Source organism: Artemia franciscana, chromosome 14 (assembly GCF_032884065.1).
Source record: "Artemia franciscana chromosome 14, ASM3288406v1, whole genome shotgun sequence".
NCBI classification, from domain to species: Eukaryota; Metazoa; Arthropoda; class Branchiopoda; order Anostraca; family Artemiidae; genus Artemia; species Artemia franciscana.
In genome coordinates this window covers 16,084,724-16,098,165 of record NC_088876.1, presented here as the reverse complement: position 1 = coordinate 16,098,165, position 13,442 = coordinate 16,084,724, and the positions used below count along the sequence as shown (strand labels likewise).

Below are 13,442 nucleotides of genomic sequence, written 5' to 3'. Positions count from 1 at the left end.
ATATGACAGCTTAAACTCCTTCTTTCTTCCTCTATTTTGGCGGGGAGCCACGTTCTCTTACCCTTCTTGTGTATTGGGTTATCTTCGCTTTATGTCTAAAAATAAATGTGCTCTTTAATACTTTTTTTTCAAATGTGCGTTTTAAGTGTTTTATAACACTTAATACTTTATAACATAAATACCCTATAAGGTATTTTACTTATGCTCACAAGCATAAAGAGATTTGTGTATAGCGTTTCTCTAAAAGGGTCTAACAGTACTCGACTCTTGTGTGATTAATCAAGAATTGCCTAACTATAAAGAATGAAGTTGGAAATAGAGAGTTAAAGAAAAATCTGGGTCCATTTAGACCACGCATTGTCCTTTTTAGGCTGTTTGTGAAGCATTCCATATAAAGCTACTGACAAAAGCTGTGGTTACTGGCACAGAATCTGTTCAAGAACCTGTTCAATCAAATATGAAATTGATTTCCGCAGATGCTTCTCAAGGACCTCACTTCACAGAGTGTAAGTTGCATATAGTCCTTCTATTCTACTAGGCTAGCTGTTTCATATGAAGTTTTTGAATTATTTGTAAATTTCAAGAAGAAACTATATAATAGGCAGAGTCCTGTCCCCGTCTTTAATATATCTGAATTGTAGCAGTTCTTCACTTAAAGTAGATGAAAAAAATATTTCGAAAGGTGATATTTATATGTTTTACAACTTTCTTGGTCTTTCTTTTTATTCACTGAGTCTTTATTTCTCCTCGATGGAAGAAAGTTTAACATTAAAGCAATATTATTTTCTGAAAGCCAGAATTTGGGAAGATAAACAAAGAAGAACTGTGGCCGAAATTTCTAATCACTATCTGTTTGAGCAGGAGTCTACGAATGTTTTTGTCGGAGGGCCACATTGTCAAACAGCAGTTTGGCAGGTTCAAATTAGAAAGATTCAAAACCTAGATGTTGTTTTAATTTTATATTATTTTATTTATGATATTAGTATTACTTAACATCATATTTAATATTATTTAATATTATTTAATAATGCATTGATACACTCTTCATGAACTTCTATATTTGTGGGAATGGTGAAATTGTTTCCTGGATGATAAAAGAGTAGATATTTCTGGCTTTAGGTTTGACGTTCTCAACGTCAGCAGCGACCTGAGATTATCATCTGAAAAATTAGTTCTCAAATTGTTCTTCACATATTTCATTCTTGAAATTATGTGTAGACACATGTATGTTATTTTAAAGATTGAAAGGTACCATGATGCAAAGCTTTGACCTTAGAAAACTCTTCCTTGTGCAAAAACGGGTAAAAACCCGAAAGTCCATCTTTTAACTTGTTCCTAAGGAGGTCATTTGTAACTATATGGCCTTCAGGGGGAATTTGCCAGAATTCCTACACAAAATTCTTTTCATATCTCTTGCTTTCTCTTTTCCATCTCAGTTTTACGCGTGGCATTGTTAAGGGTAATTGTCTTCGGTAAACTCTCAGAGGGATTGAATTTTCTTGAGGATATATCCATGGGGAGGGTATTTCTCTGTGGAAGTGAGGCCAGATTTCCAGGAATCATTTAAAAAACGATCAGCAATTAATTTTAAAAAAATAGTCTCTCAACTGAAAGTAAGGAGCAACACCAAAACCCAAAACAAACAGAAATTACCATGCATATGAAGGGGTCTTCCTATCCCACAACCCCCGCTCCCCATGCCAAATTTCATGTTTTGTCCCAATTCTTTTTGAACGACTTCTGAAACATTATGTTCATTTAATTGAAACAATACGAAGATTTTTTCAAAAGTACTAAAAACCTTTAGCGTAAAGAGCAAAGTGTTGAGGAGGAGGCGACCCCCCATCCTCTTATAACACATATGCGACAATCTCCGCCTGTTTCATGTTTCAGTGTTGCTTCCCACTCTCAGTTGAAAAAACTTTAGTTTTTACTTTTAAAATAATACTCTAAAATAAAATAATGATGAATTATATGCTGCTGAAGCATAATTCCAAATTGTAATTGCAGGTGGATCTATAGCTATGCTTTATTAAATGCACCAGTTCGCAACAACTTTGAAGGTTACAACCACCGGTACAGATGTATCTAGTTCATTATGTATGTTGATTATACTATTTATTTACATATTTACTGCATTATGTGTTATATTGTTTGGGAGTATATAACATTAGTATTTACTCGCGTCTATGCACAAGTATACACATTTATTCACGCATTAGGCTAAATGTTTTTTTATATATGAAATATAAGCTGATATAAACATGCAGTTAGAGGGAGGATCATAGGCAAGGCCATATATAGGGGGGAACCCTCCCCACACGAAATGTTTGTTTAACTTGTAAAAAACGTAAAAAGTTAATATAAACAAATTTTTGATGCGTCCCCCCCCACCTTTCCGAAAAAATTCAATGTCATACTTTCAACATAACACATTAAACTAGTTATTATTTTCTGGAACTGGACTGCCGCGTGGTCCCTATGGATTTTTCCGTCAATGTCAAATATATATATATATATATATATATATATATATATATATATATATATATATATATATATATATATATATATATATATATATATATATATATATATATATATATATATATATATATATATATATATATATATATATATACATACCATCAAAAGCTAAGAGCCCGAGAAAATTTTCCTGATTTTTGGAAAAGGGGAAAACATCCCCCAAAGGTCAAGATATCTTATATGCTATGTTATCTTATCCAATCTAAATGTAATATTTTTGTGCAGAATGAAGCTCGTCCACATTTTTTTAAACAGCTGATTGTTGTAGACAGCTTGTTTGTAAATAGCTAATCGAACGTTTCTATTGTAAATGGTAAGGTCGATGTGGTTCTACCGAGTTGTCAGCTAGAAACTCTTATTTAACGTTGCGACTTTTTTTTCTTCAGAATTATCTAGAGAAGCACATTTAGTCTACAAAACCAAAAAATTGTAGAAAGTAGGGACAAATAAAGAAATTTATTTCCTATTTGTTTTTATTCTTTTACATGAATAATAATTATTTTACTAATTCACCTATGCCAAGAGCTACGTTTCAGTGTAAAAGCAGACAGTGTTTGCAATAGGTTTAGACTCTCACACGATGAAAAGAAGCCGAATGATTAGGGTGGGCAAAAGAAATGAGACTCCTAATAAGAAAACAGTGTTCATACGGACTTTTTTCTTTCTTTTTTTTTTACTTAAAAAGTTACATATACTAATTCCATTTCAAATGACTCCTTAAACAGTTAACTATGTTTTCCAGTGCCCCACTAGTAGTAAAAACGAAAAAGAGAAAAGAGACATGTCAGTGCTACCCATACAAAGTTGATATTCCTTGCTTCTCAAGGTGGGGGGGCTGTAATTTTTCTGTTTGGAGTTTTGGACAAAGAAAATTCCCATGATCTAGTTTTCATTTCGATCTGACGTGCTTTTGATGGTGTTCGAATGACTTTTGAAATTCCTATTAATTTGTTTTCACTATAAGCTTTAACATTAAGATTGACTAATAAGTAACCGAAATAATGAGTTACCATTCCGGAAGCAGCTCCGAATTGCAATTTTTCCAGCGAAGAAGTGCCTTGGCAAAATAAGCAAATAATTATTATATTGTAACCAGTTCGCTCTTTACGTGACTTCATTGCAATATAATGATGTAATTTTTAATATGACGTCATTGAGGTTGTAGTTTCCTTGCAGTCTTTTGCATTTGTAGGTGACGTCATTGTATGAGTATTCAAGTGATGTTGTAAATATGACGTCATCTTTACGATAAATACCAAATTCCAAGTGGTGTGTTAGTCAGTTATTGGAAGAAAAGAAAGAATTAAAGTTAATCCGATGTTTAGGACAATTTTAAAAGTGTTTGTAGTTGGAGTTCAAGTCTCTTGTGTTGTAATATCAACTTTTTGGGCTGTTAAAAAATATAAAGAATCTGAAACGGAGGTTTCTTCGAGACAAGATACTAAATTTGACAATGCCATTCCGATTGACAAAGGTGTAGGCAGTAGGAACTGTGTAAGCACAACAACTATTGAAGAAATCACCAGGGACGAAGAAAACCCAAGTGACACAAAACCTTCGGCGACAAATTTTGAAAATGACATAGCTCTTCAAAAGGAAATTCAAGCATATAATGCAACGACATCCTCGATCAATGAGCTAACCCATACCTCAGTTACAGAGACTCCATACGAGGGGGAAGAAGAGTCTATTTCTCATTTTGGTTTGAAGGATACAGGCAAATCAAATAATAAAAAGTTTAATAGTAAATACGGCAGAGAGAAATCTCATCAAAGTCCCCCTCGAATAACAGAACCCCCTAAAAACGAAGAATGTGCAGGAATGGAACTAGAATGTGCAGGAACAAAGCAGTCTGAAAATCATAAAATAGCAGAACTTGGAAGTTTGTGCTCCATGGAATCAAGAAAAAAGAAAAAGGGTAAAGAAGAAATTGTTAGAGAAAAACTACAGAAAGAATCCGAGGAAACTATTAAGCTTCCTACTATGGATAAGGTGGTTGGCACTAGTGACTATATCACAGTTGTCAAAAAGAAAAAAAAGAAAAAGAAAAGGGGCAATCCAACTGCAGAAAAAACTAAAACCAAGGAAGAGGACAAAAAGACAGATTTTATAGAAGAAAAGATGGAGGAATCAAGTATCAGAGAAGGATCAAGGGATCCAAGGATCAAGGAATCAAATGAATCGAAAGAGAATAAAGCCAAAAGATTAATTCTCACAGAACAGCAAAAAAAAAAAGAAGAAAAAAAATGCAGTAACTTCAGAAGCATGGACAGAGAGTCTTACTGTACTCAAACACCTAAATTAACTGAAAAGAAAACTCGACCAGGAACAAGAGTCAGGCCTAAGAAAGAAAAAGAGTCAACCCCTTTTGCTGAAGCTAAACCAGAAGGGTCGACAGAAGAAGCAAAAGTCAATGACTCAATCCCGAAGCCAGTACCAATGGAAAAAATACCAGACGATTGGGAGCTTGTGGACGAAGAGGACTGGGAGTTTTTGGACCGACAGGAGACAAGAAAACAAGAAGAAAAAAATCAAATTAGGATAAAGGAAGAGCAGAAAAAGCAGCGAGAAAAACAGAAGCCTCAAGAGAATACTTCTCATACCAAAGCAGGAAGGGGACCAAAGCAGAGCAGAAAGAGACGGCCAAATACCCAAGCAGAAAGAGAGTCATTCAATTCGTCTGGAAGCAGTTCAAGAGGAACTCATGGAGACGGCCCGGGAGCTAGACCCTCTTCATCTAAAGGCCCAGAGAGAAAAACAACATTAGAAAACCATAGAGATAATTATTCTATACTTGAGTTACCAAGAAACGCGTCTCAGACAGATATTAAAAAGGCGTACCGTCGTTTGGCTTTAAAATGGCATCCTGATAAAAATTTAGATTGTCAAGAAGAAGCTACATTAGCTTTTCTTGAAGTGCAGCTAGCTTATAATGCTCTAACTAGTGAAAAAGAAGAACCTAAGGAACTAAGGCAAAGAAATTACTATCATATGGATAGTTATTATTTATTTCAGGTATTTAGCGAATTGTTGGAAGAGATAAAGAGAAAGATAGAGGAACGGAGACAAAAAATCAACAGTAAAACGAATAAAAAAAGACACTAAGAAGTTTCTATCAAAATTATTAGTATACTTTAAGTGTTTGGCAGGCATTTTGCTAAGAAGGACTCAATTGTGTCTAAGTAAAGTGAAGAATAATTGATGCTTGCGAATCCCATTTTATACATCAAATGCAGACTGCAATCTGAAAAAGAATTTGAAAAAAAGTGCAAGAGATTACAGTTTAGTTGATATTTTCTACTGTATGTTTTTTAAATTGATTCTGAATACAAAATCGTTTTAGTGATGTTTAGAATTTCATTCAAGGTTTAGTCAATGCGTTAATAGAATGAGGCTGTTGTCAGTTTATCATGAAAATTGTGGGAAAATGATTTAAAAATGTTTGCTCTCTTACTACTTGCAACTTTTTTTTAGGAGAATTAGTTATTTTTGTTGTTGGAAACGCTTGGGGCTCATATCAAACTTTTTCAGGCTCAAGTTACTATTCATTTATATTTTGTAGTTTTTCTTTTTCTTTAGAATTTTTTCTTAATCGTTCTGTTTCATGGGTTTTGTATGGTCACATCCGTTTCTTTTATCTTCAGACCTTAATTTAAAAAAATATTTATTCTTTAATTTCGAACAAACAGAAAAAAAAACTGTGCATACATCCGTAACAGCGTTTTTTTTTTTTTTTTTTTTTTTTTTTTTTTTTTTTTTTTTTTTTTTTTTTTTTTTTTTTTTGTGAAGTAAGGTTTGAGTGAAAGAAGCCACTATTGGAGACGTGTTTATATGGAATTAAATTAAAAAAAAAAGTTTTTTAACTGAAAATATGGAATAACATTAAAACTTAAAACGAACAGAAATTACTCCGTATATGACAGAGTTGTTCCCTCCTCTGCGTCCCGTTCTTTACGCAAAAGTTTGACTCTTTCTCTGAACTGCACTTTTTAAAACAGTAAAAAACTTTTGTGTAAAGAGCGTTGAGGTGTTGAGGAGGGAATAGCCCCTTTCATATGCGGAGTAATTTCTGTTCATTTTTAGTTTTAATGTCGCTCCTTACTATCTGATAAAAACTTTTTTTTTTAAATCTAATTCTGAACGTTTTCGAATTAATGCATGCTTTGATTTTGGCTCTCCATACATGAATAATTAAAACTACACTTCCATATTATTTTATTTTTTGGGCTAAATGGCTTTCTCTTAGTTTCGATCAGACGATTTTTAGAAAAAAGGGGTGGGGGAGGAGGTCTAGTTGCCCTCAAATCTTTTGGTTACTTAAAAAGGCAACTAGAACTTGTTAATTTTTACGAAAATTTTTATTAGTAAAAATATATGTAACTTATAAATTAACTGACGTAACGAACATCTATATTCGTATATTTTTATTATGTATACGAAAGGGCTTGCCTCCACGTTAATACCTCACTCTTTACACTAAAGCTTAAATTTTGTCCCAGTTCTTTAAAGATGACTTAGAAAAATAGGATAGTATCCTGGTACCTCTGAGGGAGGTAAATATTCCATGAATGTGGGTGCCCTGTTCTATTTACGATGAGCAGGGAACTTTGCCATGTCCAAAAAAGTGCGTACCAGTAGATTGGCAGTAAATTAAAGGAAAAAAAAAGATGTGGCTGTAGAAGAAGAAGAAAATAAGCATTATCTCTGTTTTCTAGTTACGATTCCAAAAGTCTGGTTAGACTGTTCTCTTACTGTGTCAAAAGAGCTGGATGATAGGAAGGCACGCTGCGTCCGGACAAGAGTAGATATGGACCAGTCGGGCCTTGATAGCTAGGTAGGAAATAAAAAGAGAGAAAAAAGAAGTATTAATTTAAAAAACAAGAAACAGTAATGAAAAAGGCAATGCTTCTGTGTTCTGGTTAATATTCCATAAGCATAAATGCCTTCTTGCATCTACCAGAGCAAAATGTGCTAGGGGAACGGAGGACCATGATGCATCGTAAATATAATCCCTATTGTCTGCAAACGAATAAATTGGCCGATTTTCCTAAAAAGAAATGAAAGTTGAAACGACGAAAGTTTTAATGAGAAGCAATAACGTCTTTTGAACCGAAAAGTATAGTTGCAATACACAAATTTTGGTTGGGGGGAGAGGTTCTTGCTTGGTATCTCTGTTTTTGTGTATTTTTGAGATTTTCGATACGGCTCCCATACCGCCTCACATAAGGCTTTGCTTTTTTTTGCATAGTACAGTCTAGATTGATATAGATCTTTATCTAGCCCCAGGGTTTGCAAATCGTATGAAAATCATAGCCTGGAAACTGAGCTTATTCAAATTTTTACATTCCCCACTCTCCTTACGATCATGCCTGTGCACATGAACAGCTATGACGTAATCTATAGTTGACAACGATTCATTTTTGGCACCGATTAAATTCTGACATTAGCTTCATAGTTGGACATAATCGGAAAAGTTCAGCCTCGGGCTATGAAATTTAAATACATTAATTTCTTTTCTGAATTAAATAAAAAAAACAAGTTTTTTCAACTGAAAGTAAGGAGCGACATTAAAACTTAAAACGAACAGAAATTACTTCGTATATGAAAAAGGCTGCTTCCTCATCAACGCCCCGCTCTTTACGCTAAAGTTTGACTCTTTCTCTCAACTCTTCTTTTTAAAACAGTAAAAAGCTTTAGCGTAAAGAGCGGGGCATTGATGAGGAAGCAGCCCCTTTCATATACGAAGTAATTTCTGTTCGTTTTAAGTTTTAATGTCGCTCCTTACTTTCAGTTGAAAAAATTTGTTTTTTTTTATTTAATTTCTGAACGTTTTTGAATCAATGCATGTTTTGATTTTGGCTCTCCGCAGAGAAATAATTAAAACGAAATTTGCATATATTTTTTTTTTTGGGGGGGGGGTGGGCTAAATGGCTTTCTCATAATTTTGATCGAATGATTTTGAGAAAAAAAGAGCGGGGGAGGAAGCCTAGTTGCCCTCCAATTTTTTGGTTAATAAAAAAGGCAACTAGAACTTTTAATTTTTTACGAATCTTTTTATTAGTAAAAGATATACGTAACTTATAAACTAGCTTACGTAAAGAATTTTTTATTCTCATGTTTTTATTACACATATGAGAGGGTTCGCCCCCTCGTCAGTACCTCTCTCTTTACACTAAATCTTAAATTTTGGCCCAATTCATTAAGAATGACCCCTGAATCACAAAAGCTGTAGAATAAATAGTTGTCATTACTAAAAATACTTTAGCGTAAAGAGCGAGGTATTAGAAGGAGGTGAGCCCCTCATATGGGTAATAATTTCTGTTCGTTTTAAGTTTTAATGCTGCTCCTTACTTCCAGCTGAAAAAAAAAATTTTTTATATTTATTTTTTCATTGTTTTTTTTTTAAATAATGCTAGTAAATCCTGCGCTCCCTTCATGCAAATTTTCTTCCCCCATGACAAATTCCTCGATGGAAAGTTCCCCCAGTATATCCCCGTCTTTTCAACCCCTCCCCCCCCCAACCAAAAAATCCTCCTGAAAACACCTGTACACTTCCCAATAACAATTACTATATGTAAGCACTGGTCAAAGTTTATAACTTGTAGCCCCTCCCACGGGGACTGTGGAGGAGTAAGTCGTCCCCAAAGACATAGTTATAAGGTTTTTCGACTACGCTGAATAAAATGGCTATCTCAGAATTTTGATCCGTTGACTTTGGGAAAATAATTAGCGTGGGAGGGGGCCTAGGTGCCCTCCAATTTTTTGGTCACTTAAAAAGGGCATTAGAACTTTTAATTTCTGTTAGAATGACCCCTCTTGCAACATTCTAGGACAACTGGGTCGATAAGATCACCCCTGGGAAAAAGAAAAAAAAAACAAAAAACAAATAAACACGCATCCGTGATCTGCCTTCTGGCAAAAAAATACAAAATTTCACATTTTTGTAGATAGGAGTTTGAAACTTCTACAGTAGGGTTCTCTGATACGCTGAATCTGATGGTGTAATTTTCGTTAAGATTCTATGACTTTTAGGGGGTGTTTTCCCCTATTTTCTAAAATAACACAAATTTTCTCAAGCTCGTAACTTTTGGTGCGTAAGACTAAACTTGATGAAACTTGTATATTTAAAATTAGCATTAAAATGCGATTCTTTTGATGTAGCTATTGGTATCAAAATTCCATCTTTTAGAGTTTTGGTTTCTATTGGGCCGGGTCGCTCCTTACTACAGTTCGTTACCACGAACTGTTTGATTGAAAGATACAGATCATTTTTTTTATTGCCAAAGCCACTAAAAGTGGCACTTGAGAAGCGCACCCCCTAAAAGTCGTAAGATCTTAACGAAAATGGCACCATCAGATTCAGCGTATCAGAGAACCCTACTGTAGAAGTTTCAAGCTCCTATCTACAAAAATGTGGAATTTTGCATTTTTTGCCAGAAGACAAATCACGGGTGCGTATTTATTTGTTTGTTTTGTTTTTGTTTTTTTTTTCCAGGGGTCATCGTATCGACCAAGTGGTCCTAGAATGTCGCAAGAGGGCTCATTCTAACGGAAACGAAAAGTTCTAGTGCCCTTTTTAGGTGACCAAAAAAATTGGAGGGCATCTAGGCCCCCTCCCACGCTCATTTTTTTCCCAAAGTCAACGGATCAAAATTTTGAGATAGCCATTTTGTTCAGCATAGTCGAAAACCATAATAACTATGTCTTTGGAGATGACTCACTCCCCCACAGTCCCTGGGGGAGGGGCTGCAAGTTACAAACTTCGACCAGTGTTTACATATAAAAATGGTTATTGGGAAGTGTACAGACGTTTTCAGGGGGATTTTTTTGGTTTTGGGGGTAGTGTTGAGGGGAGGGGGCTATGTGGGAGGATCTTTCCTTGGAGAAAGATGTCATGGGGGAAGAAAAATTCAATGAAAAGGGCGCAGGACGAATCTGGTCACGTTAGAAAAAAAACGTCAAATTCAGAGCTTAATATACAATGCTGGGTGTTCGGAACCTCTCTATTATGGAGTATAGTTTGAAAATAACACAACTATACGAGTGAGAAAACATATATACCACAACCATAGCTCAACTAATGAAAGAACTGCTAAGAGATAACACAACTATAAAGCGAAAACAGGTGAAAACTAACGGGAAAATAAACGAACTAAGAGGTGGAAGGGGCCCAGAGAAAAAATATAATCCTTTTCCAATTTTGAGCCTAACTTCCGCAAAGGAGTAATAATGTCCGAAGCCCCGAAATACCGAATTATTTTTTTTTCAAACAGTTCGTGGTAACGAACTGTAGTAAGGAGCGACCCGGCTCAATAGCAAAAGGAACTCTAAAAAATGGAATTTTGATGCTAAGAGATACATCAAAAGAATCGAATTTTCACGCTGATTCTAAATATATAAGTTTCTATTAATTTAGTCTTTGTCATCAAAAGTTACGAGCCTGAGAAAATTTGCCTTATTTTGGAAAAAAGGGGAAACATCCCCTAAAAGTCATAGAATCTTAACGAAAATCACACCATCGCATTCGGCATATCAGAGAACCCTATAGCAAAAATTTCAAGCTCCTATCTAAAAAAATGTGGAATTTCGTATTTTTTGCCAGAAGACAAATCACGGGTGCGTGTTTATTTGTTTGTTTTTTTTTCTTTTCCCCAGGGGTCATCGTATCGACCAAGTGGTCTTAGAGTGTCGCAAGAGGGCTCATTATTACGTAAATGAAAAGTTCTAGTGCCCTTTTTAAGTGATCAAAAAAATTGGAGGGCACCTAGGCCCCGTCCCACGCTATTTTTTTCCAAAAGTCAACGGATTAAAATTTTGAGATAGTCATTTTGTTCCGCATAGTCAAAAACCATAATAACTATGTCTTTGGGAATGAATTACTCCCCCACAATCCCTGGGGGAGGGGCTGCAAGTTACAAACTTTGACCAGTGTTTACATATAGTAATGGTTATTGGGAAGTGTACAGACGTTTTCAAGGGGATTTTTTGGTTAGGGGGGTGGGGTTGATGGGAGAGGGCTATGTGGGAGGATCTTTCCTTGGAGGAATATGTCATGGGGGAAGAAAAATTCAATGAAAAGGGCGCAGGATTTTCTAGCATTACTATAAAAAAACAATGAAAAAATAAACATGAAAACGTTTTTTCAATTGAAAGTAAGGAATAGCATTGAAATTTAAAACGAACAGAGATTATTCCGCATATGAGGGGTTCTAAAAATACTTTAACATAAAGAGCGAGGTATTTAGGAGGAGATAAATACCTCGCTCTTTATGCCAAAATATTTTTAGTAATTTCAACTATTTATTCTACGGCCTTTTTGATTCAGGGGTCATTCTTAAAGAATTGGGACAAAACTTACGATTTAGTGTAAAGAGCGAAGTATTAACGAGGGTACAAGCCCCCTCGTATTCATAATAAAAAATATAAGAATACAAAAGTTTGTTACGTAAGTTTATTCTTAAGTTACGTATATTTTTTACTAATAAAAACGTTCGTTAAAAATTAAAAGTTCTAGTAGCCTTTTTAAGTAACCGAAAAATTAGAGGGCAACTAGGCCTCCTTCTCCACCCCTTATTTCTCAAAATCGTCTGATCAAAACTAAGAGAAAGCCATTTAGCCAAAAAAAAATTAATATACTAATTTCATTTCAATAACTTATGTGCGGAGAGCCAAAATCAAACATGCATGAATTCAAAAACGTTCAGGAATTAAATAAAAAAAAAACTATTTTTTTTTTAACTGAAAGTAAGGAGCGACATTAAAACTTAAAACGAACAGAAATTACTCCGTATATGAAATGGGTTGTCCCCTCCGCAATCCCTCGCTCTTTACGCTAAAGTTTGACTCTTTGCCACAATTCTACTTTTTAAAACAATTTAAAAACTTTAGCGTAAAGAGCAAGGGATTTCGGAGGGGACAACCCATTTCATATACGGAGTATTTTCTGTTCGTTTTAAGTTTTAATGTCGCTCCTTACTTTCAGTTAAAAAAACTAGTTTTTTTTTATTTAATTCGACTATAGAACAACAGGTTTATATAAACGAACAGGTTTCAAATCTTTTTTCAACTCTAAAGCCTGGTTAGGTGAAGCCTAATTAAATATTTTCATGATAGCTCAATTAAAATATTTTCATGATAGTCCAATTAAAATATCTTCATTTTTTTGTTGAGGATTGTTGATTTATATATATATATATATATATATATATATATATATATATATATATATATATATATATATATATATATATATATATATATATATATATATATATATATATATATATATGTGGCTCAAAAACTGTACTTGTTCGAGATTCAATATGGCCATCAATAAAGTAGGTTGGGATATTTCTCACTGCTGTTCTAAGTGCGTTTTTGAAAATTAATGGACTTAAGACTTAGCTTCACCCCACACTTTACAGGAATAAGATTTGTCAATTCATCACCAGAACGAATCCAGACTATTGAATTCTGTAGTAATTCAGTGGCAGGCGTAAATTAAACCACTAGTTCCAGATTTAAATAAAAAAAAAAGAAATATGGGCAAAAAATTTAAGTATGGATATAATGACAATATCTGACTGTGTATATAGGCAAATTTGGCTATATATTGGCAAATTGGACTATACATAAACAATTTCCCTTTGTCAGTTAGTTATAATCGACAATTGTCAATTTGGCAATTATAATTGCGAAAAGGCAAGGTAGAACCTCAACAGGTTGACTCTAATTCGGCATTGTGGAGTGACATTTATGAGAGGTGTAGCATAAGTCGAAGACAGTAACAACGGCAATCAAAGGGGTAAAATTAACCTTGCACTTGATGCACATTTCATTGGACAATCTGTCTTGGATTTTTCGACAATTGGCCATGACTTTGGACTTTTGCCAGA

The 13,442-nt window shown here is 34.4% G+C and overlaps 1 protein-coding gene and 1 long non-coding RNA gene across 7 annotated transcripts in view; both read left to right on the top strand.

The window, feature by feature from the left end:
• The window catches only part of LOC136035387 (uncharacterized), a 71,748-nt gene that overhangs the window by 29,001 nt on the left and 29,305 nt on the right, over window positions 1–13,442 (top strand). For 4 of the 6 annotated variants that reach the window (XR_010619408.1, XR_010619405.1, XR_010619403.1 and 1 more), the window contains exons 2-3: window positions 371–506; window positions 2,011–2,100. This is a non-coding gene — a long non-coding RNA (uncharacterized LOC136035387). The remainder of the gene's footprint in view (window positions 1–370; window positions 507–2,010; window positions 2,101–13,442) is intronic. The other 2 variants (XR_010619407.1, XR_010619406.1) reach the window with 1 other exon arrangement.
• On the top strand, window positions 2,716–5,893 carry LOC136035385 (DNA ligase 1-like). Its single transcript, XM_065717158.1, has one exon. It carries the CDS (start codon window positions 3,865–3,867, stop codon window positions 5,650–5,652), a length of 1,788 nt encoding a protein of 595 aa, XP_065573230.1. The 5' UTR covers window positions 2,716–3,864; the 3' UTR covers window positions 5,653–5,893.